Source organism: Columba livia, chromosome 6, assembly GCF_036013475.1.
Source record: "Columba livia isolate bColLiv1 breed racing homer chromosome 6, bColLiv1.pat.W.v2, whole genome shotgun sequence".
NCBI classification, from domain to species: Eukaryota; Metazoa; Chordata; class Aves; order Columbiformes; family Columbidae; genus Columba; species Columba livia.
This window is the reverse complement of record NC_088607.1, coordinates 25503793-25531188: the sequence shown is the minus strand read 5'-3', so window position 1 is coordinate 25531188 and position 27396 is coordinate 25503793. Positions and strand designations below refer to the sequence as shown.

The 27396-nt window shown below is 40.6% G+C and overlaps 2 protein-coding genes across 6 annotated transcripts in view; one reads left to right on the top strand and one right to left on the bottom strand.

Annotated features, from left to right (window-relative positions):
* Positions 1-4317: 4317 nt before the first annotated feature.
* On the bottom strand, positions 4318-10333 carry RPS24 (ribosomal protein S24). 4 transcript variants are annotated; one of them, XM_065067604.1, is made up of 7 exons: positions 10218-10333; positions 9464-9529; positions 8913-9122; positions 8373-8483; positions 7488-7505; positions 5317-5352; positions 4430-4518 (listed from the first exon to the last, which is right to left on the bottom strand). In XM_065067604.1, exons 1-5 carry the CDS (start codon positions 10218-10220, stop codon positions 7500-7502), a joined length of 396 nt encoding a protein of 131 aa, XP_064923676.1. In that variant the 5' UTR covers positions 10221-10333; the 3' UTR covers positions 4430-4518; positions 5317-5352; positions 7488-7499. The 4 variants fall into 4 exon arrangements, with proteins under 4 accessions (XP_064923677.1, XP_064923676.1, XP_064923673.1 ...); XM_065067605.1 differs by lacking the exon at positions 7488-7505 and having other exon boundaries at positions 4318-4518; XM_065067601.1 differs by lacking the exons at positions 4430-4518; positions 5317-5352; positions 7488-7505 and adding an exon at positions 8198-8257.
* Positions 10334-10349: 16 nt separating this feature from the next.
* Positions 10350-27396, top strand: part of POLR3A (RNA polymerase III subunit A) — a 35338-nt gene continuing 18291 nt past the window's right edge. For both annotated transcript variants that reach the window (XM_065067584.1, XM_065067583.1), the window contains exons 1-18: positions 10350-10765; positions 11298-11433; positions 11961-12098; positions 12666-12837; positions 14165-14319; positions 14486-14725; positions 15574-15736; positions 15933-16069; positions 16622-16725; positions 17433-17574; positions 18102-18242; positions 19432-19501; positions 20193-20320; positions 21877-22015; positions 23948-24112; positions 24406-24578; positions 25805-25916; positions 26520-26638. In XM_065067584.1, coding sequence (XP_064923656.1) covers positions 10350-10765; positions 11298-11433; positions 11961-12098; positions 12666-12837; positions 14165-14319; positions 14486-14725; positions 15574-15736; positions 15933-16069; positions 16622-16725; positions 17433-17574; positions 18102-18242; positions 19432-19501; positions 20193-20320; positions 21877-22015; positions 23948-24112; positions 24406-24578; positions 25805-25916; positions 26520-26638 — 2850 coding nt within the window. The remainder of the gene's footprint in view (positions 10766-11297; positions 11434-11960; positions 12099-12665; positions 12838-14164; positions 14320-14485; positions 14726-15573; positions 15737-15932; positions 16070-16621; positions 16726-17432; positions 17575-18101; positions 18243-19431; positions 19502-20192; positions 20321-21876; positions 22016-23947; positions 24113-24405; positions 24579-25804; positions 25917-26519; positions 26639-27396) is intronic.

The window sequence follows — 27396 nt, the reverse complement described above, 5'->3', positions numbered from 1 at the left end:
ATTTGACCTCTGGAAATTCACTGCACAGCAGCCAAGCAGTAAACTGCACCCGTTGTTCCCTGACACAGCCCCAATCACCCACAGCTGGCCCTGCTTGCAGGAAACAGCAATTTCCTAGTCCTGCTGGGCTGCTGCTCCACTTGCTGACAGAGATGTGAGAAGACAGCGGGACTCAGTCAGCAACAGGCTTGTGTATTTGGTGAGGTGACTGTTGTAAAGAGACCCTAGAAACACCCCTCTTCATCCTATCCAAACTGCAAAGGGAAGGACAGTTCCTTCTCTTCCCCTCCAGTACTGCAAATGGTGCTCCTTTCTTTTTTTCAACAGCCACATCAACACCAGCTCATTAACAACTTCCACAAGAGCAGATTGGTACAGCTCCAGCACTGATGCTTTGACTTCCCAATGAACATGAGTGTCGAAATAAAACTACAGAGACAAACCTAATTGTATTACACTGATGCACTGCAGGTACATATTGAATTATAACACTAGAGGAAGTACGTGCCATTGCAACACTCCTACAAACAGGAAGGTGATGATTGCCTCACAGGAGTCAAAACACACAACATTAAAACACACTGCAGTTTTCAAATATAAAAAGGACCTATTTTGTGTTATAAGAAAATCGTCAAAGCTTGAGTGGCAAACATCCTCAAAGCCGAGAACTGACCTGCATAAAGTTTGTATCGGGAACATCTTCCTGGTGTCTGACCTGAAGCCTGGTATGCAGTGCTACTTTGACACATTTGCAGTACTCACCAACACTAACATAACCACTGTGTACATTGGCACCTTTGTCAGAAGAAGGAGGAGGCTAAATAGGAAACGGTTGAACTGAAGGATGGCAAAGTTACAGGTGTGTTCATTGAGAGAGGGGAAGCCGGATTTCTATGGTTTGTTCCTGTTTCATCTCACTAAAAAGTCACCTCCTCTGTTCATTCATGCTTGGATGCTGTTCAGATCCAAGTGAGAAGAGATGGAAAACTTCTCCTGTCTCAAAAGGTAGAGGGTGTGCAGCAGTGCCAGCTTTGAGGAAAAGCAAAAGCTAAGTATCTCATTAGACTGAAAGGGAGCAAAAAAAAGCGCTTCTGTGCCGAGGATCTTGGCTACAATTAGCACCAACAAACAGTCCTTTCCTTCTTTTCCTGAAGATACACGAGTCAAAGCCTTTGACAAACTCCACATGTGTTCTTTGGTCACGGTGGCTTCGCTGGGGATGCAGGAGAGAAACGTTCTGCATCTACAAAAGGGAAGTGGATGACAATTACAATGAAGAGCAGAAGAAAAGAGAGTAGAATAAAGCCAGTACGCCAGAAAGAAAAGTAACAGCCATTGTACACAAAGTCTTATCGAGGCGGGCCTCAGGAGCCCATTGCTCACACATTTGCACCTTGGTTATGTAATCCCTTTGGCGTATAATGACCAGCGTTCAGCTGAAGGCCACCAGGCCTGTGCTAAAGCCAGACTTAACTAATCGTGATGCTTCAAAATGCCTGAAGCTGCAAGGTCGGTGGTCTCGGTAGTGTCTGATCAGGCGTTTCGCAGGTCACTTTCAGCCTGTATGGAAGGGCGGGCTGACCAGCCCTGAGCGGATTCGCATGTCTGTGGGTCAGCGGTCGCCAGCAGGAGTCACGCTTCACGTGACACTGGGCACACCTGTCCCGACCGGGTGTGTTTGGTGCTGGTCCGCGCACGGTGCCCGTTCCGGGAACGCTGTAGGAGCACACAGGGTTTTAATTTCCACACAAAGGCGCGGGTTTGTTTGCGTTCCTCTGGGGCTGCGCCTCACGCGCCGCCATTTATCGCAGCCGCCGCGCGCCCCCCGAGCGCGCGCAGCCGTGCGCCGCCGGGCTCGTGCCCCCTGCAGCCGTCCCGCCGCGGCTCCGCTGCCCGGCGGCGGCGGCCTGGCTCCTCCCCGGCTCCTCCCGCCTTCCTCCGGAGCCGGTGGAGCCCCGCAACCAGCCGCTCTCCCTGGCGTCCCCCCGGTGCGGCGCAGTCCCCGGCACCAGCCCGGGCCTGTGCAAAGCGCGGGCACATCCGCGCCGCGCGGGGTCGCGCTGCAGCCGCCACGAGCGCGGGGCACAGTCGGGAAGGCGGGTGATGTCCGCGCGCCACCCGGCGGGCGCGCGGGGTAACGGCCGCCCGGGCCGGGCTGTCCCGCTCCAGCTCCAGCTCCCGCTCCAGCGGCAGCTCCGCCCCGCGCTGCCGGCCCGCGCTCCTCCCGCCCGGCTCCCGCTGCTGGGCGGCGGACGGTGGCGTTTTGTCTTGTTTTGTGCTGTGGCGCTGTCCCGGCCCGGGCTCCCCGGGCAGAGCTGCCTCCCGGAGGGTCTGGCCCCAGCCCTGCGGCTGAGGGGCCGGCCCGCCGGTCCTGCTCTTGACGCTCGGTGGAATGGATGATTTTATTCCTCGTTTCGGGATAATAAAGCCGGGCCTGTGAAAGATGTGGCTCAGCTGAACTGCGGGTCTCTCACACCCCAGCCGGGTCACATCCCTTGCCACCTCCTAATTGAATTGGAAATCTGTGGATCATCTGAAATCCCAATTATAACTATTCTGGTGGCTTGTTTGTACAGATAGAGGCATGCTGCTGGTAACACTTTTTAATATCTGTTTTTGTCACATCACCAGCAATGCTGAAGCTAACCCTTTATTCTCAGCCACAGCAGCTGATGCTGACCCATGAGGTTGTCAGAGACCTGGCTACCAGGAGTGAGCAACCCTGAGCATCTTCACTTGGATCATTCAGTTGCGTAGGATTGTGGAGACATCCTTTTGTTGAGATTGCATTTGTTGAGAAGGTCATCATCCTTTTCACATATTTGCTTTCTAGAGTAAAAATCTACATGCAGAGTGGCTTTTAGTAAGATAAATACTAATTATCTCCTTCTACAGTGGTCAGTAGAAGTGGGCACTCAATATTCCTCATTTCAAATAAAGCACAAGAAGCCCCAATTTTTGTTTTCTTGTTTTGCCATAATGACAGCACAGCAGTGGAGTAAAGACACATTACGTTGTGTATTTCTGGGGAAAAGCACTGTAGGATAAATTATGTCAGCGCTGTGTTTCCATATTTGAAGACATCTATGGATATTGATATAGTAGTTTCATGTCAAGCACTCCGAAAGTTTCCCTTTTTCAGTGTTTTCAAGCACTGAAGTCAATGATATACTTTAATTCCATTATTTAAGAGTTCCTAGGCCTGAGGAGAATATGTATTTTGATTTTTATTTTTTAACAAAACCTCTAAATCTATCACAGTGAAAACCTATTGATTGTGAATACAGAACAGACATTCTTTCTTCATTTCTTATTCACCGATACTAGAAATTGGGTAACTTTAATAGCAACTCTTATCCACCAAAGGCAGTGGAAAGATTTTTGGGTTTTGGCAGGGATAGCTTTTAAGCAACAGACGTGTTCATACATTTACCAAATACAATCTGGTGGCTGTTTATCACAGCAATGAGGTGTCATGAAATAGCAGCTTTTTTTCAACATGCTAATGTAACCTAAACTGAAGTGAGGACTTGACTAAATAAATATTTGGCATTGCAACTATATCTATTTGAAGACTATTTTAATGCATGTACACAGAGGAGATACAGTTGAACAGTACGCTAGTTCTGAAATCCCAAGTTTGCAGATTTTTTACTTTGAAAACTGATTGATCTTTTACGATCTTATTTTTTATTGTTGTTTGAAAGTCATTTATCTTCTCAAATCATAACAGAAGTGCAGTATTGAAAACAATAGGAATGATTACAAACAAAAGAGCAAATCCTCCTGAAAATCAAACATCATCATCTCTTGTCTTAAACTGTAATGATATTATATAAATTTATGGGAATCATACAAATATTTCTTACTTCAGAAGACATGTCTATTTGCTCAAATTATGTCTGGTATTGCCTTTTTGTTTTTCAATTTGTTTTCCGACTTGTAGCTAAGCTAAGATAGAAAGAAACAAATGGCCACCTAAAAAAACCTGAAAATCATGAGGCTTATACTTTATATGAAGTAACTCTTAAAGAAATTACTGGAATATTTTTCCTTTCTTGAAGCACTAGAAAAATTGTGTGGAAGTAAGCAGCTTTGAGTGTATCTGTCTACATGTTGGGTTCTCCCTTCAGCAATATTTTACAGGTCTATATAATCAAACAAGAACATCTCAAAAGGACCTTCCAAACCAGCGTGTGAACACCAGATGACAAAATCATGCCGACCTCCACGACCCAACGTTGCCTGCTTGGAATTCGGTTATACTACTGTCCATGGGAAGCTCTGATTCACTTCAAATTGATACTCAAAACGAGATTTGTTTAATTATGAAAAGATTTTAATACAGTGCAAACAGTGCACCAATCCTGAATGTCACGAACTTTACAAAATGGTAGCTTTCAAATCAAAACTAAAGGGCAAACCAGCATTTTATTGACATAGTTTATTTGATGTTAAACCCAGGTGAGAAGCTTCTTCCCACAATAATTCTTTCTATGCTTCATAGAATAATGTAATCTGTAAAGGAAAAGACAGATCAGTGCCACATGATTAAGACTTTTTTTTTACTTATACCTTTATAGGGCCTGAAAAACTAGTTCCCCAAGAAGTCAGGTGAACCACACTGCCTTTCTTAGAAGAACATAAGGTTCACAATCTCACAATACTGTCATGTGAATAAATAAGAGCCTAGATTACACCATTTCTGTAGAGGAGCTCCACAAGCTACAATTGCTTTACCAGCTTCTGTTTAAGACATTGCACTCACTACACCAGCCCCCAGACAGACTGTTTAAGGTGCTTTAAAATGAGTCATTCACACCATTTGTAACAAACGCAGAGTTCTCTGTAACGGTTACTGCCCACAGCACATCCAACTCACTTCAGGTTTCTGCAGCAAAGAGATATAGTCTAGGACTTGTCTAAAGAGTGTCAGGTTTGTTTATAAGGAATTTACTTGAAATAGTATCTCTAAGAAAATAAATCAGTCCTCAAAACAGAAACCATACTACTTTTATCTATTTAACACACTAAAAAACAAGGTGTGCTATCCTTTCCTTAGAATACCTACAAAAGAAAAAATGTAAGCCTTGTTTACAATAAGACTAAATAAGCAATAGTTTTAGCAACAGTATATCTGAACTGTCTGTTATTTCAGTCTTTATACTAGTCAGGTATTTCATGTAAGTGGAAGTCATAAATTATCACCTCAGTAGTAAGCACAATAATCTTTCTTTGTTTAAGTCAATACTAAACCTATCGTCATGACTACGGGCTACTGCATGTCTACCATTACAAAGAATTCTGAAGTCATACCTGTTGTCCATTTTCCATCTGAAGTATGCTCATTTACTGAAAAAGAAAAAGCATTAGTAAGATAATAGTTTTATCAAAGTTCTACTACTGCAGAAGATACAGCTTTGAGGCTTTTTACTGACACAATATGCTTTTTTCAACTACCACAGGGAAATGTGAAGGAAAATATCAAGGGTTTTTACTGATACAGAGGCTGAAGACTGAGATTTCATGCACTCTCTCAAACTGAAATAGGACCTAGCAATAGCTGTTTAGAGCTCGAGACACAGAATGCAATTGCATATTCAATTAGACCTACAGGCTACAATCGTTTAAAGCCATCCACACTTCTGTTTGATCAAGTGTTTTTTAAAAAACCATTTCTGTTTAGAAGGCTCACCTGTCAAAGGCTGTCACAAACTACACAACTGAAGTTGTGACATTAAAAGGCAGAGTGGGGATTTTTTGCATTTGCTCTGAACACAAACACTGTGTGGCATCCTTAACTACTTGTTGCAAACTTTTATGTGACCTCAACTAACAATAGTGCCACAGAATATATTAAATAACACAAACTACTTTAAAATACTTTTATTGAAACTGCAGTGAAAACAGAATGGGAATTCTGAAGGAGTAAGAATATAAAGGAAGCACCAAAGAAAACTTTTGACAGTCAGGCATCAGCACAGTTGATGTCTGACTTAAAAGTTCAAGAAAAACTATTTAAGTAGGAGTCATCATTTCAACAGTTTTCATGACTACATGGTGCGTAACTCTCAGAACAATACAAAATTACCTGAAGATGTCTCAGAATCAAGTGCCTACACTTTTCTGAGGTAATCAAGTTTTCACAGATCATGTAGGTGTACTCCAAAACATAGTCCATGACTCCTATTACAAATTCCATGCTACACTATCATGTTTAAACATGCATTTTTCAAGACAAAGCTTTAAGATAGACGTGTATTCCACAAGCTTTTTTTCTGTGATGCAGCACAGAACTCTACCAAGTTTTCCAGAAAGCACAGAAATTTATGTATTTAGTTTCAAGTCTAACACAAAGATTAACAAAACCTGTGAACAAATAAGATCTAACCTATGCATACTTATCAATTAAAAGATCATTGAAAATGACATAAAAAAAACCTCTAACCCCAAAAAATCATTTACATAGTACTGAGGATCACACGCTCCTTTGAGAAGCGCTTGATCCAGAAGTCACATCTGCGATACAATTATATATACCAGCACACAATCCTGGTCTTGTTTTCTGAAGTGTTCATATGCTTTACAATAATTTCTATGAACTGGACAGCTTTAGTAATTCAAGTGATAGTTCAACATTTTGTGTTAACACTCGATAAAAGCTACCTTCAAGTGCAAAATTCTTGAAGGGAAGGATTTAATTCATACTACTGGTCCCAGTGCAACACTAAATGACTCCCTTGACATTCACAAGAGGGTGTCAGTGTTACTACTATATCAAATACTTATTCATGCTGTTATACAGTAGACAATTGTAAGACTTCATGATTAAAACAGCATTAAAGCAGAAAGGTAAAGGGCTGCAAATCTCGTCTAGAACTTTGCAGTAACACTGGCTTCCTTCCATTCAACGATAACAAGACCTTCACTTATACAGGAATCGAAGAATTTAATTTCATGAAGCAATCTCTATTGTTTGTGTCTCAGCTTGGAATACTGCAGTGCAATAGTGAGATACAGTTTAATGCTGACAACTGTGTCATTTCCAACCACTGTCTCAAATGCACAAAGCTGTGATATGACTTAGCTATCATAAAGACACACAACTACTTTCACACAAAGGTCAAGTTACACATGCAATCACACTATACTACTTTGATTTGGAATGGGGGGGTGGTGGGGGGGTGGGCACAGTTTGAACCAATGCCTCAAATCAATAGCATTGAGTTTCTTTCTTCTCATTCAGGATTCCTTAGTTTAATGATGTTTCACTACTTCCAAAAGTCTTGTTTGTTTTTAGCCAAACCTCATTTTTAAGTTGCACAGAATGAAGTTCATTCTGTACTTATTTGAACCTCTACAGGACAGGAGCAAATTTAAAACAAACATGCACACATGCAAGGCAGTACAGTGCTTTAACTAAAAACACAGACATCTCTTTCAGTGATGTATAACTCAGTCACCACATCCATGCTTATTTTCAGTACCTGCTAGATACTTCATTTCTGATGGAGAATTCCAAGAGAGTAGAAAAAAGCAGAAGTGAAGATTACTAAAGTTCACAATGTCAGAGCACTTTAGCAGCTACAAAGCTAAGTATCAAAACCCATTGCCCTATCTTCCCTCGTTAAAACACTCAAAAAAACCTACTTAACTGTACAGCTTACTCAGTATTTTTCAGAGAACAAAAAGCTGCTATGGAAGATGTCTTCACATGTGGGGTATTCCTCCATTTTGGTGGGGTTTTTTTTTGTTTAAGGATAGAGGAACTCTGTCTCCCTCCAAGCTGGACATCTGACAAACTTGTATGAGGTTCCAGCCCCATCACAGGGAGCTCCCACCAGGAGAAAAGACCCCCACTATCTTGGGAATCAGTCACTTAAGCCCAGGATAAAGCTGGCATTCTACCTTATTTCTATTTACACACTGTCCTCGCTGCCTACACCACCACACTTCCTGAACAAAAATCTCCCCTATAAATAACATCATAAATAACAGTAACTTGGTGGAGTAAGCATTAGATATTACGGTAGCCTGAGTAACAAGTGTTAAAAATATCTATTTGTACATCGCAAGGCTGAGTTATGAAATTAGAACAATACTGTTAGGTTTATGAAAGTTTAGTTCAAGTGACATGTAAGAAACAATCATGTAAGAAGCATTGTTTCACATCATGTCAGCTAAGCTTGCAGCAGTGAGGAGCAAAACAAAGCTACTGAGCTGCTAAGAAGCTATACAACACCACACAGATTACCTTCTGATATCCAGTAGAACAGGTGAAAGAAATGGAAGAAAAACAATGTTATTCTGTTGAAGAGTTTCTATTTTAAAGGCAACACAGTCACTTTAGCTTATGGATATCCTCATCCTACCTTTTTGCCAGCACCAACATTTGCCTTGGCTGTGCCCCTGACTTTCTTCATTCTGTTCTTACGCTCCTTTCGCTGCTTCCTGGAAGTCTTCTTCTTTTCATACAAGCCATGCTATTGAAGAACAGTTAAAGTTCCATTTAGTTTCAGGCAGCAACTTCGAAATTTTTTACTGTTTCTAGACTCTTCAAATACTGTTTGAATTTGAAGCATTAGTTAAGTAGTGGGACAAGTTCATTACTTAATAAATGACTGAACACAAAATGCAAACGCTAAAGTAGCATACGTATCAGCCTCATCTCTTATGTTTCTTCAAGACCTTTGGTAGTGGTTAGTTATCTATTACCGCGAAATGGCACTGCTAACATGAATTTTGCCTTTGCAATTCCCCTATAATAAAAAATAAAAATATTTCCCTATTTTGCCAATGTATAAACTAGCCAGTACTATTCTAAGGCTTTTTACATAAGCTTTCATACACGTAAATCATGAACCACTAAATACTTCAGATCTATCCTAATTGTTTTCAAGAACACAACATACCCTGGCAAGCCTGTGCTTTGGTTCGTTTTTCTTTGCATAGTCCAGAGAATCATAGATCATGCCAAAACCTGTTGTCTTGCCACCACCAAAATGAGTTCTGAAGCCAAAGACGAAAATTACATCAGGGGTTGTCTTGTACATTTTTGCCAGCTTTTCCCTGATTTCTGTTTTGGGGACTGTGGCCTTCCCAGGATGAAGAACATCAATCACCTAAAAAGGAATTTTTTACAAGTTATATAAAAACAAGAGAAAGTCAATATCCGGTACAACAGCCAAGTACTACAGACCCACCATGAGCCCAACACTTAAGCTAACCCATCTCGGCAGGAGAAAGTATTATTAGTTTGATACCAAAGTTTCCTCCTTCAAAAGAAAGAACAGTTCACTAGCTCACCATCAGGATTCACCTTCAGCATGCACCAACACATTTGAACTAATGAGCTCATACAAGAACTCCAGAGGTTTCAAGGGCACTTTACTTATAACAGCTGAAGAACACTTGCAGCCCAGAACAAGCAGACAATTAAAGACAATTTCTTGTGTTCCTTTACCATCTGCTTGCGCTGAAGCAGCCTGTTTGTCATGAACTTCCTGGTTCTGATGGTCACCGTGTCATTCTGCAAGAGAAAACATTAAATAAACCAAAATAAGAGCTACACATGCAATCCAAACTTAATAAACATACAAATGCACAGTACAGCAACGCTCAGTAATCGCTATCTGGTCCTGAGCTACAGAAAATACCTCTCGAAGTACAATGAAAAACTGACAGACTTATCCCCAGATTCCCAACGCAGCAACACAAGTACTGTACCGCTCTGAAAAGCTGAGGCAGCTTTTAATGAAACAGATGGAGCATCCCAAGTACTACAACAGAAGTTTCCTTAACAAACCTTTACATTACAGTTTCCTTAATACAGGAGTTTACTTAGAAAACCTACATGTTTCTGTTTCCCTAAAGCTTCCAGGCAAGACCCACACAGACAAGCATAACCAACAGCACCCCCCTAACGCCCTCAGAGAAGAGCTGCGATGTGGCAGCTCCTGCCCAGGCCAGGAGCAGAGCGACAGGGCAGCGCGGGCACCGCACCCCGGCGCTCGCCGCAAACACCCGGCCCCGCGGCGCCGGGCCAGGCCGCAGGAGCCCCGGCTGCCGGCGGGAGGACAGGCCCGCTCAGCCCGGCCATACCCGCGCCGGCCGCTGCGGGCGGAGCGGCGGGGCCGGCCCGGGCGGCGCGCGGCCCCGCGGGGGCAGGATGGCGGCGGCGCGGGGCCGATTGTCGCGCGGCGGCACCCGGCACTCACCATGGCGGCGGCGGCGGCCCCGGCAGCGAGGGAGCAAAGGAAGAAGGTCCGCCTCGCAGCCAATCATAAAGCCGCGCAGCGGTCCTTGCGCCGGGGAGGAGCCGCGCTCAGGGGTGTCCTGCCAAGAGCCGGATGCGGAAGAAGCGACAAGGGGTGGCTTCTGTGTGCCTGCTGAGCAGAGCCGGGCAGCAGGCTCTGTTAGGGTCGGTGGGGCTGCGAGCGCGGCGAACTCCGCGCAGGCAGGCTCAGCCCGCGGCCGGGCGGCGGCGGGACTGTCGGCAGGGTCACGGCTCCGCCGGCATCTTTCGTGGGGCGGCCCGGGAGACCGCTCTCGGAGGACTCCTGCCGTGCCCCAGCAGGGGGCGCTGCAGGCAGAGCCCGCTCCGCACAGCCGCCGCTCCGCACAGCCGCTTCTCCACGCAGCCGCGGGGGCGGGCTCTGTGCCGCCGCGTGCAGGCCTGCCGGGCGCTCGTGGCCGCCGCCGGTCGCGGTCCCGCCGCCGCCATGGTGAAGGAGCAGTTCCGCGAGACGGACGTGGCCAAGAAAATGTGAGTGGGGCGGCCGGGGCGACGCCCCGCGCGGCGGGAGGGTCCCGCGCTGCCGCTCCGTTCCCCGGGGCTGCCGCTCCGTTCCCCGGGGCTGCCGCTCCGTTCCCCGGGGCTGCCGCTCCGTTCCCCGGGGCTGCCGCTCCGTTCCCGGGGCTGCGCGGCGCCCCGCGCTGAGGGTCCCGCGCTGCGGCCGCTGTGGAGGCGGCCGGGCAGCGGCTCAGCGGGCAGGGGGAGCGCAGCGCGGCGGGAGGTCCGGCTCTGTCCGCCCTGCGGGGCCGGGCCCAGGCCGCTGGCGGGGCTGTGTCGCTGGGCCGGCCCGGGAGCGCCGGTAGATCCGCCGCTGTGACCAGCTCACTGCAGAGCCGCGCTGCTTGTTGCAGTTATCCTGAAAGAGCCCACTGCGGGTACAGTGTGGAGCAGTTTGGCCTCCTCTGTATTCGCCTTTAAATACATATGTGTGGGCACGCCTGTAGTTATACGTATTTCTGCAAATATATGTGCGCATACCTACGTGTTAAACTCCCCATCCTAGAAGCCACATCTGTTTTGGCATGAAATCTCCAGAAGAGATGCGTCAGCAAGCTCACATCCAGGTGGTCAGCAAGAACTTGTACAGTCAGGACAACCACCATGCTCCACTGCAGTATGGGGTACTGGACCATCGCATGGTGAGAACCATTTTCTTTTTTCAAACCGTTTCTGTAGAATTATTTGAAGTGGCTAAAAGTAAGTCGGGATGACCAAAATGTACTGCTCATGCAAAATGTGTGTGGGTATGTCTCTTCTTGAATTGCACAGATTGTCAGTTGCAGTGACAGCTGCTTTCTTAATGCACTGGATGGTTCATAAAGTGTTCTTTTGAGGCAGGAGATCTGTTCTTTCTGCCTAGTTGTTGGGAGACCCAGACCCAGCCATCGACAAAATACCATATTGCAGATTAGCAGGCTGCAGATCCATTGCAAAAGCTGAATGAATTAGCATCACTGGTATCAGTGGGGTCTCTGTGAAAGACATTTTTCTTAAGGAGTGTGTGTGATGCTACTGACTTGCTTCTGATGCTGGGAAAAAGGAGTAAGTGCGCTGGGTCTGCTGTCAGCATAGCTAACTTGCTTATGAACTGTTGTATTTTCTGTGTACTCAGTTGCCTATAGCTAAAACTTCTTTTTTCTGTGTATGTGTTCTCCTCGTCCCAAAGGGAACCAGTGAAAAAGACCGTCCCTGTGAAACCTGTGGGAAAAATCTGGCTGATTGTTTAGGACATTATGGGTACATTGACTTAGAACTGCCCTGTTTTCATGTTGGATACTTCAAAGCTGTGATAGGCATCCTACAGGTAAACACAGTTATGGTTTGTCATCAGTTTCTAATCTAGAAAAAAGAAATTATCTGAAAAGAGGATGCTTGAAAGAGTAATTGAGAAGGCTTGGTTGTGTTATGGTTGTGTTATACATTTCATCTTTATCCATCTTATACTTTGTAAAAGAAATGTATTTAAATACCTGTCTTAGTGATTTTATTTTATATAATCCATTTTATTTTATATAATCTCACACTAAGTAATTTAATCCATTATTTTTCTGTAGTAGTTTGAATTAAATGTATGCAGTATAACTTGCCTTTTAGGACATCGTGGTAAATCAAAGCTCTGTTTGCTTTGTACCTGGATTTTTAAGGTCCTACAGAGCTTAGATAAGGATTTGCCTCATTGACTGTATCACTGACTGTATTTTTTTAATGTACTTTTTTTTGGTATATTTGAGCATATGAATTGGTCTTTTAACCAAGACCATTGTATTTAATTTAAAAAGTTGTGCTCCACTGAAGAATTTAAGTTATAATAGATGTTACAACTCTGGATGTGTCTGTTAAACAACTGTTTTTATATACGTTTACGTTTAAGATGATCTGCAAATCCTGTTGCCGTATCATGCTGTCGGTGGAAGAAAAAAAGCAATTTTTGGATTACCTGAAGCGGCCTGGCCTTACATATCTTCAGAAGAGAGGGCTAAAGAAGAAAGTGTCTGAAAAGTGCCGGAAGAAAAACACTTGTCCTTATTGTGGTGCCTTTAATGGTGAGTGTTGGCATTAGGAGTTAGTGGGAGCTGTCTGCTGTGATTGTTTTTACCTTGGTGGCTCTGATAGGCATCAAACTCCTGAATATCCCTGTTCGTTCCACAGCTAATGGATGTACTCTCTGGCCTTTATTAAGAACCTGGTAATTTCATTCTTAATGCTAAGCATGTGCTTTCTCACATCTCATTTGTGTGGATAGAGACATTGTCCTACTTGCTTGTTTTGTTTCACGTGCTATCTCTTCATGGCAGTAACCAATATTTGATACTTGAATAATGGAAAAAAAATCCTCACAACTGTTTAATGTGTTTTTAAAAACATTGGGAGCTATTGTCAGTGATCAGTACCTTAACTTAGAAGCATTTGTAGACTTGAATTTTGATTAAACTTCATTTTTCATCATTGTATTAAATTATCTTTCATAATACTAGATGTGTTAGTCATCTTCTCAGAGGGTATGTTCTGGAGTTTGGCAGTACTTGAGCTGTGATGAACTTGGGTTACACGGGAGTTTGTTCTTCAGGGAAGAGTATGTTAATATAATTTCACATTTGTTTTTCAAAATACATTTTTTTCTTTATGTTCTCTGATCAAGTGGTACTGCTGTTAAAGGACTTTCTGTGTTACAGTCATAGTGCAGAGTTAATTCATAACTCAACATTTTACATTTTTAATTAATTCAAATTTTGGCTTGTGATGATCAACAGCCTGAATAAATAAAGAGCTGCTTCATTATAAGTGCCACATATACATGTAGCGGGCACAAACAATAGGCATTTACAAAATTAAGTGGTAGGTCAGCATACCTCACTAAAACCAGAGTTTGGAAAGCACTTGGACTAATCTGTGGAAGTTTTATGAATACTGTTACCTGCATGACGTGAAAACAGTTGTCAGATTCTTTTTACAATTAACTTCTAAAATTACTTGAGAAGGTAGTGGAGTGATATATAAATGGCACATCCTGGTCCTGTTTTTAGTGTGTGAACTTAAAAAAAATCTCTGCTATGATGGAGGGGAAGTGGAAGTGGCATTAAAGTGGAGGCTCAGCCACCTGCTTTCAGCTTCAGAAGCTTCACCGTGACCTGGGCATGTGAAGCCAGCCACAGGAGGGGACATCACCTGAGTGTCTTCTGTGTTTGAAGAATTTAGGAAACTGGTTAATAAAGCTGACAGAGTTTTATTTTATTTTTGTGTTCACTGAAGGTTTAACTAGTTTTGGAACTGTTGCTTACTCATTTTAAGGCTTCTATTTGGTTGTTGTTTTTTGATTGGTTTCATGTTGGTTTTGTTTGTTTTAAAAGGAACACATTTATTTGCTTGCAGGAACTGTGAAGAAGTGTGGTTTGTTGAAAATAATACATGAAAAATACAAGACTAATAAGAAAGTGGTAGATCCAATGGTATCTACTTTTCTCCAGTCCTTTGAAACTGCCATAGAACATAACAAAGAAGTAGAACCCTTACTAGGAAGAGCTCAGGTGAATTTAATTATGAATTTTTTTTTCTTTTGCCTTTTGTGCTTTAAATAAAACTCCTTAAAGGTTTTCAATGTACAGCTTAAGCCTTGTGGTGATCCAAGAGTTGGGAGGTGTTGAAACTGTTACGTCATGGCTTGTTTTTCCCTTTCTCCAATGGATTTTGTAGGAAAACTTAAATCCTTTAGTAGTATTGAACCTCTTCAAAAGAATCCCAGCGGAAGATATCCCTCTGCTCCTGATGAACCCAGAAGCAGGGAAACCTTCGGATTTGATCCTCACGCGACTCTTAGTGCCTCCGCTGTGTATCAGACCCTCTGTGGTGAGTGACTTGAAGTCTGGCACAAACGAGGATGACTTAACGATGAAGCTGACAGAGATAATTTTCCTCAATGATGTAATAAAAAAGGTGAGTCATCCTTCAAGCTCTTAAAGACTGTTACCTTTGAAAAAAATCATTTAGAATTGAATAGAGTGAGTGTTTTTGCTTTGTTTTACTGCTTACAATCTAGCAAGCAGTCTGTACTGTACTGCTGTGTCGTTTGGAATTTATTGAAAGAAATAGAGAAACTTTCTTCAAATGGAGCTGCCTGACTGGCTGCTTGCAGTGGTGGATCATGGGACATGTTTTTTCATTTGAGTTCTGGTCTGTAAACTCTTCTCTCTTTCTCTCTCTCTTTTTTTTTCTCTCATGACTGTACCACTTTTTGAGTGGTCACTTAAAATTAAAACATTATACCTTTGGGTTGTGGTTTTTTTTTTGTGTTGTTTTTTTTTTTCAAGTAGACCTTCATCTTTTTTTACTACATCTTGGTCTTTATTTTTTGTTCAGAAGAACAGTTCTACCAAACTAATACACTTCAGGCTTTTCAAAACTGTCAGGAAAACAAAATCAAGTGAGACCTAACTCTCCCATGAATTGTTAATTACTGGTGATTTTCTTGTTTGTGAAGTTACATTAGTGTAACTTCAGTGGCTTGGGAAAAATGGAATTTAAACAAATGCATATTTTTGTTAGCAGCTGTCCAAAGCTTGTGGTAGTCAAAAGAATTTTTTTTTCTGGCTTCTCTAGTAAATGGCCTTATGCTGTAACATGCATTCTGTTATAACGTTATCCCACCTTTTTCATTCCAATGTATGAAGATTTTTTTAACGTTGTTTTCAAAAGAAGAGGTGTACTCATATCAGAAAAGTTATTTGCTAGTTTAACATGTGTTGTTATATTTATTTTCTGAACTGGATGACTATTTCGTTTAGCATAGGATATCAGGAGCCAAAACACAGATGATAATGGAGGATTGGGACTTTCTTCAGCTGCAGTGTGCCCTGTACATTAACAGTGAGCTCTCAGGAATTCCTCTCAACATGGCACCTAAAAAATGGACCAGAGGTTTTGTCCAGAGACTTAAAGGAAAGCAAGGTTTGTCTAGAAAATGGTTTTAATTATTGTTTTTTAATTAAGCCACAAATATTTGCTATTCTAAAGCACCTCTCAGCTACTATTGTGTTGTGCTTCAGTGATGTACCTTGAAAGATTTTCTAATGTGGTGTCTTAACAAATAATGTTTTGAAAACAGCTTTTATGTGAAGGAGTTTTCACTTGCTTATTTTGTTAGGTCGGTTTAGAGGCAATCTGTCTGGCAAGCGAGTGGATTTCTCTGGCAGAACAGTCATTTCACCTGATCCTAACTTAAGAATAGATGAAGTAGCAGTGCCTATTCATGTTGCTAAAATACTAACTTTTCCTGAAAAGGTAAGTAGTGGAGAACAAAACCTTTTTCTATTCTTGCTTTTTTTTCTTTCTTTTTCTACCAGACATCAGTGTTGTCCTTCTTTGTAGCTTTACTGTAAAGGAAGTGAATGTATTGCTTTGTGTTGGAAATGTCATTCAGTGACACTTGGCCAGTTCATTGCTGCTGATGAATGAAGGTCATCCTGTCAAATATATGCAAGTACTGTGAAGGCATGTGGTGTAAGGAGTGACATATCACGAGAGAAGAGTTTTCCTTTTTGGAACTCATATGTAGCTCCATATATTGGTCTATCTGTCTGAGAAGTAGCTGAGTGTTTTTATTTCTGAATTTACTTCCCAGGTTTTTTAATTTAGCTTCACTCATATCTTCTGCTCTATGATTGCCTTACATTTTCCTTCTCTGTTCCCTCCTGCCTGTTCCCTTCAGCAGCTGGAGGCTGTGAGGGTAATTGCGAGTTGAGCCTAAAATTTGAAAACGCAAAAGCCAGGAGTAAAAACAAGAGGTCCTGAAACATCTTTCATTTGTTTCTGATTGAAGTCTTTGTGCAACAGGTGAACAAAGCAAATATTAATTTCATGAGGAAACTTGTCCGTAATGGTCCTGATGTGCATCCTGGAGCCAACTTCATACAGCAAAGGCACACACAGATGAAACGGTATCATTCTTATCTATAATGATTCACCTGTGTCTCTCCCCATCAACTTGTTCTTGCTGCTGTGTAAAAACAGTTATACCTACAGGGATTAAAATTTGGTTTTAGAATCTTTCATAAAAGGCAGTAACAATAAAAAATTGTTCTTATCTCCTCAGGTTTAGCGTGTGATTTCTTTTTGGATAACCTGTTGGATTTAAACTTAAGTGGAAATAAATGATAGTGAACTGCAATTAGATTTTTTTTTTTTTTTTAAATAACTGAATCTCTCTTGTTTGGAATAGAGGCTGTAGTACAGAGATAAATGAAAACAGGCAGTTTTGGGCACATTGTTGTGCTGGCTGTTTTCATGGGAGAGCTAAGATGTGGTCAATTCATGGGTAGGAAGAAGTGATGGTATATGAGTGAAACTCCCTGATACAATTGAAGCAAATTCTTTGTTTGTTATAAGTAGCATTTTTTCTCACTTAGTTTGCTAGTAACTGTGGCTTTATTAAGTAGTGTCACAAATAGATTCATTATTTAAAATAGCAGCAGGGCTGATGTTTAACAATGCAATCCACAACAGTTTTGTCTTCTAGTTATTGGAATACAAAGAATCCAATGTTTAATGGAAGAACTTGCATGATAAACGTAAAATTTATTTTCAGTTGTCTTTACATCTTTCTGACTTCACTTATTCTGACTCCCTTGTTATGTGTGACTATAAGGTTTTTGAAATACGGAAACCGAGAAAAGATGGCCCAGGAGCTGAAGTTTGGTGATATTGTGGAGCGGCACCTCATAGATGGTGACATAGTTCTCTTCAATCGACAACCCTCTCTTCATAAGCTGAGCATCATGGCTCACATTGTAAGTGCACGTACATCCTAACACACAGGTAGCGCATCCTTGAATATTAGGTGATTTGCCTTCTCTGGTGTTTGTCTCTTGCACACACAAAATAAACAGCTTTTTGAAACACTGCGTGGGGTCGAGCATGAATATGGTGCAGTTGTGCTTTTGCATGCAGATTGATGCGTAACTGGGCAGCATGCTGTCTGAACGAGCCTGTTAATAGCCATAATTCACCTCGGTATCTGTTCTTGCGTAAGCATTTCATTTTTTAGAGTTGATGTGATCTCTAAAAAGCATGCTGTTTTCTGCATGTGTTTGTATAAATTATTAATAATAGAAGTTATTAGCTACCTCTGTATAATATAACGTGAATACAATTTTTGTCAGTTCCTGGTTGAGTTAAATTCTATAATCAGAAATTTTACCTCATGACTGTAATAAAAAGAGAGGATAAAGCCTACAAGGAAGCACCGCTCAGGCATGGCATTTCATCTTTTAGCATGCTTGACTGCACGTGCATCAGTTTATTTTTTTTTTTCCAGGCTAGAGTAAAACCTCATAGGACATTCAGATTTAATGAATGTGTCTGTACACCATACAATGCAGACTTCGATGGAGATGAGATGAACCTTCACCTTCCTCAGACAGAAGAAGCAAAAGCAGAAGCACTTGTTTTAATGGGGGTATGTAGATAATGTTGGGGTTAGGATTTTGCTAGTGACAGATGGGCTGAGCCCCGTATTTCTTAACTGAAATCTGAAATCCTGATGAGATTCCTGGTTATGGATAATGTGTAACTGTGAAGCTGCGCAAAAGATCTGCAAAAGGGAGTTTAGAATAAATTAGGAGTGTTATGCAATGGTAGCCTAGTAGACCTATATTTAGCATCTGTGGAAAACTCAGTGGTTTTAAATAAGTAGATGTCACTAGTATGTTTCTGCCTGACTTACTGATTGCTACCAAAATAGGGTGTCTCTGTTACCAAACACCGCTTTCTGGTCTGACAGCCCAGCAGCTGCAGGCAGTCAGACCAACTGGAAATGAGGCAGCAATAGTGTGCGTGTACAGAAGACAGGAGGCTCTTAGGGCAGGGAAAAAAGGGAGAAGGGAGGGTAGATAAAGAGGGATCTGATGGTTGTAGGCATTGATCTGTGGTGTGAAAGTAGAGTCAGTAGGAACAATCTGAGGATTTTCCAGTACGTTGCTCCTTTAGGGTGACTGAATGCCACCGCTACTTCAGACATACCAACACAGCTGTTGGCTGCAGCATGTGTTGTCTTGCTGAACTGATTTGGGAACTTGAAGCCCCCACTAAAGTGTGTGATTCGGGTTTGTTTGGGCCTGTGAAGAGTTCAGGTGAAACTGAGCTGCACAGGGCAGGAGATGAACTGGAGCAATAGTCTGAGTAAGCCATAAGAAAATGGGGCTAGTGGAAGCGACTGGCTTGGTTATTGCATATCAGTGGGGACCACACAACTTGCAATATTTCACTAGCACCCTGTAATGAGCGTAATTTCTTTTGTTCCTTCTCAGGTGCTTAAAGCTAGCTTGTCTTCCCTTCCCTGTCCTGTTCAAACAGTAACCTACCAAATGCATCAAGTTGATTGCAACTTCTGCTTTGGAAACAAAATGTGTAATTTCCAGTAACTGTTCTCAAGTTATTCCGTAACTGTCAATAGATTTGCATGGACCATAGTGAACTGAAACTTCCAGTTTATTTTTTCTACTTTTTGAAGAAAACTGTATTTTGATTTAGAATAAGCTTTTACCATTTTTGCTAAAATAACTGCCAGAAATGGTAAGTTTCCTTCTGGATAACAAACAGAATATCAGTGTCTTCAAATGCATATTTATTTTGGTTTTGTCACACAGACTAAAGCAAACTTGGTAACACCAAGAAATGGAGAACCTCTCATCGCTGCTATTCAGGATTTCCTCACAGGTGTGTCTATAAGCTGATTTTAGAGCTGTGTGATTTAACAGTTGTTCCTTCAGAATCACTTCTGTCTTTTCCAGAGTTTTTCTGTATTAATTAAAATTTTCTCCTTTCACAAGCCAAAGTGACATTACGAAGATAAGGCCACTGTTAGTCTGAAATACAGTGATGTGCTCAGAATCTCTTCTGATACTGTCTGCCTTTGTAGGTCCAATTATTATTACCTTTGCATATGTTCTGCAGTGTTTCTCCAACAGAGAAAATGAATGTTTGGGATTTTTGTACACATTGGTAGATGACGTAGACTGCTTATAATGATGGTAGAGGAGTTGAATAAATAAGTCAAAAATTCATTTTAACCTACAGTAAGTACCTTCAGGTTTCCTTAATTTTTTAAAAAATGGATATAAGGAAGAAAGTTATATCAAAAATTATACCAAGGCCTTATTTTTACCTCTAGGATGGAGTCTGAGAGAGAATAGATTCTAGAAATGCAGTGGTTTTAATTTTTAGAAATTTGAGTACGGAGCAATTAAAAATCTGGAAAAGATTTACAACTGAAGCTGTCCAAACTGTCATAATTTTGCATAGTAAGTAGGTAACTAATATTAGAATTAAGTCACTAATACTGAATATGCAATAGATTTTAAATTTAATCTCATTTTAGTCTGTCAAATTAATCATTTTTACATTCTAGGTGCCTATCTTCTTACATTAAAAGATACCTTTTTTGATCGAGCCAAAGCCTGTCAAATTATAGCTTCTATCCTGGTGGGCAAGGATGAAAAGATTAAAGTTCGTCTTCCGCCTCCAGCAATTCTGAAGGTGTGTCAAACTTTTTTTAACGTTACTAAGACTTTCTCTGCTGTATGTTCCTGACCCATGGTGATGTTCTCAGCAGAGACAGTTCTTGTTTTCTCTGACATTAGTTTTGTATGAGATTTTGTATTTGCAAAGTATAAAGTGCAAGGATCAGATTTCGGGGTCAAAGCTACGCAGGACTTGTTTGAGGGTTTGTGATGTTGAACAGAGTCAAGCTTGCGTGGTGCAGCGCAGATGCAGGGCTCCTTCAGGGTTCAAACACGGCCTTGCGACTGTCCTGCTGCTGTGAGACAGACTACATCTGTCTGTCTGCATCGTTCTTAGTAACCTCACTGTTACAGAATAATACGGGCTAAGTGGAGAAACTGTGTTGTTCCTTGGGTGCCTTCAAGTAACGTCATAAAATGCTCAACAGTTCCAGGTTTCAGTATCCCAAATGTAGGAGATGTTAAACTTGGGAAATAGTGTGCTTTAGTTATTAACCTGGCAATGTGTTAAAGATTAAAGAGGGTGAATATGTGATTTTGTTTGTTTGTTTTTGTTACATCATGAACACAAAATATTTATTATGAAGGGCAGAGTACTTGTGTATTTGTCACAAACTTTGAAGAGAGCTATAGTATCATTTGTTAGACTAGGGTCTGTTAAGCCTTCATTCACACACATTGCAGGGTGTCTGTATTTGATTAACTTTGTATTTGAGGCAAACAGTATTGTTTGGAGATAGTTTGGTACATTTTAAAATTTCTTAAATACTAAGTATTAGTGTATACATTTTTATACCCTTTATTTAATTTCAGGATGATAAGTGTAATGTTAGGGAAATTCATAAAGTGAAATTGAAATACCAATAAATAATCACTGACTCATAGATTGTTTGGGTTGGAAGGGACCTTCAAAGGTCATCCAGGCCAACTCCCCTGCATAAAAATCATATAATATAAAGCAAGGTCAGAACAATTACGGGCAGCATGTAAAATGAATTTTATAAATCTATATGAAGTTGTGCTAATAGCCAAGAGCAGTGATTCTCTGACTGCTTCTGTCACTCCAAATGAATAATTTCAGTACTGGCTGTGACAGTTACATTTAACTACAGCTGAGACAAGGACATAATTATATGAATCTTTAACCTCCTAAAATTTAAACCAAAGGCACTACATTAAGAAGGAATTACAAACGTTGCAACCCCTTTGGGAAAGAAAATGGGAAAGAAAATGACAGCAGCATAATCTCTTTTTTTTTGTTTTGTTTTGTTTTTCTTCTGTGATCAGAAAGGGAAGCATGACAGTAAGAGGAAGAGGTAGAGAATATTTCTCTGAATGCATGCACATACCATTATGTAAAGGATAACCATTCAGCAGTCTGTGTTTTTATATCTATAAAAGTGCATAATAATTCCCTATTCAAAGGAATGCTGCTATGCACTTCCACAAGTATAGTTCAGTATAGAAAGGTTTTGTACAGGATACAATTTTACAATTAAATTCTTACTTGGTGTTTTACTGTAGTTGTATCAAACTCTGTAATCCTAATTCCTGTCCTTTTGTTTCTCTAAGCCTGTAACACTCTGGACAGGAAAACAAGTCTTCAGCCTCATCCTGAAACCCAGTGATGATTGTCCTGTAAAAGCCAATCTACGAACCAAGGGCAAACAGTATTGTGGCAAAGGGGAAGACCTGTGTTACAATGATTCTTGTGAGTGACTCTTGTAAAGTCATTGTGTTTTGGAAGTCTGCAAAGAAATTATAGCTATTGTTTAGTTGAGTTTGCTGCTATTGAGCTCACTGTATTTCATGTAAATATTCTTGAAATGAAAAATCAGTAGTTTTTAGAAAAAGTTGAAGTCATGTTGAACACCAATAAATAAAATTTATTTAATAAAATTTCTTTTCATGATGCTGGACTTGTTGCGAGACTAACGTATTTGAAGGCGAGAGAGATAAAAGCAAAGAAGCTTAGGAAGTGGTTGTGCAGAGGGCAAATGGGAAAACTGAATATCTGAAGTGGGGTGGTGATACAGGGATTAGAAGTCAAACAGCAAGGAACTAGGATAAGTAGGGAAGATGAGAATCCCTAGGATATCAAACCATCTGTATCTTTTCAGTTAGGGAAGTCAGAGTGGCAGGCGGAATGCAGCGCATCAGGGTTAAAGCCTGTAGGAGATGACCAAGGCTTTGCTTGTTATTATTAATTTAACATTCTGGTAACAGATGAAAAAGAACTTGAGCAGGCAGCATTAGGCTGGCTCCTAGTTGCTCAGAAGTATGAGTTGAGGAACCACTGATTTACATAATTCTGTCATGTAATGTTGATGTGAGAAACAATTTTACCAATTTACAGTTTACCAGTCTACACCAGACTTAGCGGTTTCTTTAGAAAATAGGACCAGTGTGTGGTTGAGAAGTTGGTTATAACCGTGGTGACACAGTTTCCTACAGTCTCTAAGGAATGTTGGGTGAAGGCAACAGTTCACACTTTTTCACACCAGAAATCCTGTTCACACTCCTGTGAGTGTCAGCTTTGCTTTGTAGTCTTTTTATTTTAGGAAATATGGGAAGAATTTCCATTTTTTTGAGTTTGATGGTGGCAGATGATGTAGAAAGCTTCTGGCTGTCATTGGGGGCTCTCTTCAGTTCTCTGAAAAAACTTCAGTTCTGAAGCAATTTGAATTCTTTTCGGACGGTTCACGGCAAATTCTTCAGTCTCAAGAAATCCTGGTGTCATATTTTGATTGTATACAATAAGTGACAGAGCAGTGACTTCTGGTTCAAGAACATGACTCCCTAAATTCACATTGAAAATACTGAGCATAGGGTACAGTGTGCAAACGTCTATAATGTTCTGCATAAAATGATTTGAATTTGGATCCTTCTACATATGCCAGTTCTTCTTTGAAAGATGCATGAAGTTGAGGATGAACATATATTGTTCTGCTCTCATAGAAAATGTGTCTGAAATTGATAGACAGAAGATCTTTTTTAACCACTTAAAGGCTATAGCTTGTAAGGAACATTTAGTCCCTGAAATGGAAGGCCTCTGATGAAGCAAAAGGAAGAAGTGTGGCAGAGGGAATGTGTACAGGCCTACAGGCAGGATGGATGTCGTTATGATGTGCTTGTAATTAAAGAGACATCCAAGTCCAGTGTATCTTTTAAATTTAAGCTGTGCCTCCAGTGGCAATTGAGTTGAACTGAATGGTCAGAATCTTCGAGTAAGAGAGCTGTAACTTCACTTCTGAAATTGTTGCTCTGCTTTGTAAGTAAATAACTTTGGTTTACTATGCGTGATTGAGGACTTTATTTCTGGACAGTTAAGTCTGATTGAAGACTTTATTCTGATTAACGAAGTTTATATTTTTAACAAAAAGGATTATTCACAATATTTCTCACAAGTCTTAAATTGGATACAGATGTCTTTCTGAGGAGGAAGGGAAATAAATTGGTACGGTTAGACTGTAGGCTGTTCCCCTTACATACTTATTCATGCATTTGTACAAATACATTTAATGTATGAATTTGGGTTTTGTTCTTTTCATGAACCATTTAAAAACCTGCTCCATAACTTATTGCTGGAGTTTAGGTAGTGTTGTAGAAAAATAATGAGTTGTTTTTGTCTTTTTAATTCTAGATGTCACAATTCAAAACAGTGAGTTAATGAGTGGCAGCATGGACAAAGGAACTTTAGGTTCAGGATCCAAGAACAACATCTTCTACATCTTGCTGAGAGACTGGGGACAGGTAGAAGCTGCAGATGCCATGTCACGACTAGCCAGGCTTGCTCCTGTCTATCTTTGTAAGTAATGGGGGAAGTACATTTTCTTGTAAAATAGTATCTTAAAGCCAAAACATAGAACAATCAAGCACGTTTTTTGCTTCACATATGACGTATTATGTTTAAAAAAATAAGTCAGTTGTGAAGCTGACAGAAACAGTGAAACAAATGATTGTGCTTATGAAAAGCTTATGATGGTCGCATGATGACATGATGGAAGGAAAAAACCAATGTTCCCGATGCTAATATTTCCTGGATTTAACTTCTGTTTTCTCTGTATGAGATTAAGCTAGCAATTTTTTTTTTTTTAAAAGCTAATCGTGGATTTTCAATTGGAATTGGTGATGTAACCCCTGGGCAGGGACTGCTAAAAGCTAAATATGAGCTCCTGAATGCTGGCTATAAGAAATGCGATGAGTATATTGAAGCTCTGAACACTGGCAAGCTGCAGCAGCAGCCTGGTTGTACTGCAGAAGAGACATTGGAGGTAATTTTTTTTTTCTTTAAATCACAATATATTTAGAGACTTTATGAATGTATTAATGTAAATTCTGAAGTTCAAAGCTGTCTTCTGAAACCTAAAAATATGAGCAAATATGGTCCCTAGGTATGCAACTTTAGCTGAGTTTGTACAGGCTTAACATTTAGGTGCTTGTATGTATCTAAATATATTGGCTAAATACTAAACAACTGAAATCCTCCCTCCCTCCTGGCTGGATGTATTGGGGTGACATGTGAGATGATAAAATTACATAAGTCATTTTAACAGGGTTAATTACATTTGTCAATATTTGCTAAGTTAAGAAAAAACAGTAACAGCAAAGGACCTAATCCAAGAAGCAAAACATTGCTTTAGTTATAGTTCTGTATCTGTGCAACTGTTTTCTTGTTCTTTATTAGGGCAAACATTAAGTGGACTTCAGTTATGCCGGGTTTTTTCTTTTTTCTGTAGAAATTTGGATGAAGAGCAATGAATGTTATCCAAAAGCTTATGGACAGGGACTTTATTAAGTCAGCTGAAGAACACTCTTCATTGTCTTTAATTGCTTTATATGTTTGTCTTCTTGGCTAGTCAATGTCTAGTTTTTACCTAGAAAGACAGAATAAAAGCAAACAAAAAACCACAAACCCAAGCCAAACAAAAAAACCCCAACCAAATGAAAGCCCCCAAACAAACCAACCCCAGCAACAACAACAAAAACAAAAAAACACCACCAGAAAATCCTGCCCTATGATGAAGTACTGCTGCAGTTGCCCGGTCCATAGTGGCTCTCTGGCTGATAGACACCTGGGTATGTCCTATTTTTTTTTTAATGCATTTGTTATGTTTTTAACAACTGGAGATATCAGCATTGTACTCTCTGAAAGCAATCCAAAAATACTTTTTTTTTTGTGGTAATTTTTTATGTAGCACAGCAAGGCTTAGAGTTTAGGTCAATGCTCAGTTTAGCTAAAGCTTGTGCTGTTGACAAAAGATTTTGTCATGTCCCTGGCTACCTCTGTCTTACCCCCACAAAGACTTTGTGCAGCAACTGGAAGGTTATGTTAGTTAAAGGTTAAACTTGTTTGACCCAAAGCAACATCTAGGTTTCTTTTTCTTCATTGTGTGTTGAATTCCCTTTGACTACTGAAGGTATTGCTGGCAACTGGTAGAATACTGTTTGTGTATGGTATTTTTAACCAGTGCTGAATCTCCGATATCTTGGATTTCAGGCTTTAATCCTTAAAGAACTCTCTGTTATCCGAGATCACGCTGGCAGTGCCTGTCTCAGAGAACTGGACAAGAGCAACAGTCCCCTTATCATGGCTCTATGTGGTTCTAAAGGTAGGGATAGCGAAGCTTTGGAAGTAGATTGCTTGCTCCATCACTCTTCTCAAAATGGCTTATTCTGTCTTTATAGCTTATTTTATACAGTCAGATGTGGTATTATTAAAATCATGTCATATAGATTTGAAGTGACTCCTCTCACTAAGTACATATTGGGTATATTAAGTTGAAAAAACATCCTCTTAGTAGTTTAGATGTTCTTAAGACTTGAATTAATTAATCAATAAAAAGTTTACATTTGCCTTTCTGACTTCAAGTATCTATATTGCATACAGAATCAACTGGAAATGCTATATTAATGTGCTGGGTCATTCAATATGAGGTTTTTTAAAGGACTGTAGTCAAACAGTTGTGGCATGAATGCCTGTGACACAAAGGAGTTTTTAGGTATATTTTAGACTAGCTTAGTTGCCAGTCTCTGCATAAATGCTGAAATTACAGGACAAATAACAGCTTTTTTAACTGTTGCAATTCTAAATGCATCTTTGATGAATTGCAAAGGTAAATAATAGATCTTAATAGAAGTGAAGACAGCTTGTCAGAGCAGCACTGATATTCTGCATTTGTGAGTGAGAGGTTTTTTTTTTTCTTTCTTTTCAGGCTCCTTTATTAATATATCCCAGATGATTGCTTGTGTAGGTCAGCAGGCTATCAGTGGTTCCCGAGTTCCTGATGGATTTGAGAACAGATCCTTGCCTCACTTTGAGAAACATTCTAAGGTACGTTTACAATAAATTGTAAAGAAAAGTGAAACAAATTGCCTTAAACCATTTTAAGAAGGATGTATGATAGAGTGTGTTGTCATGACATGGTGAAAGAAAAGGATCACATATGCTGAATGTAAAATGTTTTGAATGTGATTTTGGGAGTGAACAGTAGTGTTGTGAATTGCTATAGGGTGTCTAGTTAGCTTGGATTTTTGCAGCTAACCCTTGCTTAGGCCTTTCTATGTTAGGTAAATTAGGTCTTATGAAACATTTTTAGTCCTGAGAGTCCTAAAAGCAACTTGTTAAAGTTCCTTTCTTGTGTTCACTGCACCAAGACTTACTCCAGGACAACTGCTGGGTGTGTGTTGGTATCTTTAGACAAGTGAAACGTAGCAGACTCCAGAATGGTTTATCTGGCTATATTTTCTTTTTCCACTAGGACAGATAGATTTCAGGTGCTACTGTGAACGTTCTGTGTCTGTGTTCTGTTCTGCTTGAAGCAATAAGGAGTCCAGTGCACTTGTTAATACAATTCAGCGAGATTAGGCTTTTTAAAACTGCTATCTGAATTCTAATGACTGGTAGAGAAGGTTCTAGGTACCGGCTGTCAGTCTGGTTAGTGTGTTGGGTAACTCAAGTGTCAGGTAGCCATGACACTTGCATTTGTCACTAAATGTCCAGATTTCTGAATTCTGTGATGTAAAATCTTTTATTTTCTGAATAAATTAAAGAAGAAAAAATATATTATGAGGAGGAAAAAGTTAAATCTT

Excerpts from the sequence above, each read along its gene's own strand:
- RPS24 (XM_065067601.1), bottom strand. Across the intron at positions 9,123-9,463 it reads TGCTTCAGCGCAAGCAGATG|GTGATTGATGTTCTTCATCC; the intron begins GTAAAGGAACAC and ends ATTCCTTTTTAG. Across the intron at positions 8,258-8,372 it reads ATGTTGGTGCTGGCAAAAAG|AAGGTAATCTGTGTGGTGTT; the intron begins GTAGGATGAGGA and ends ACTGGATATCAG.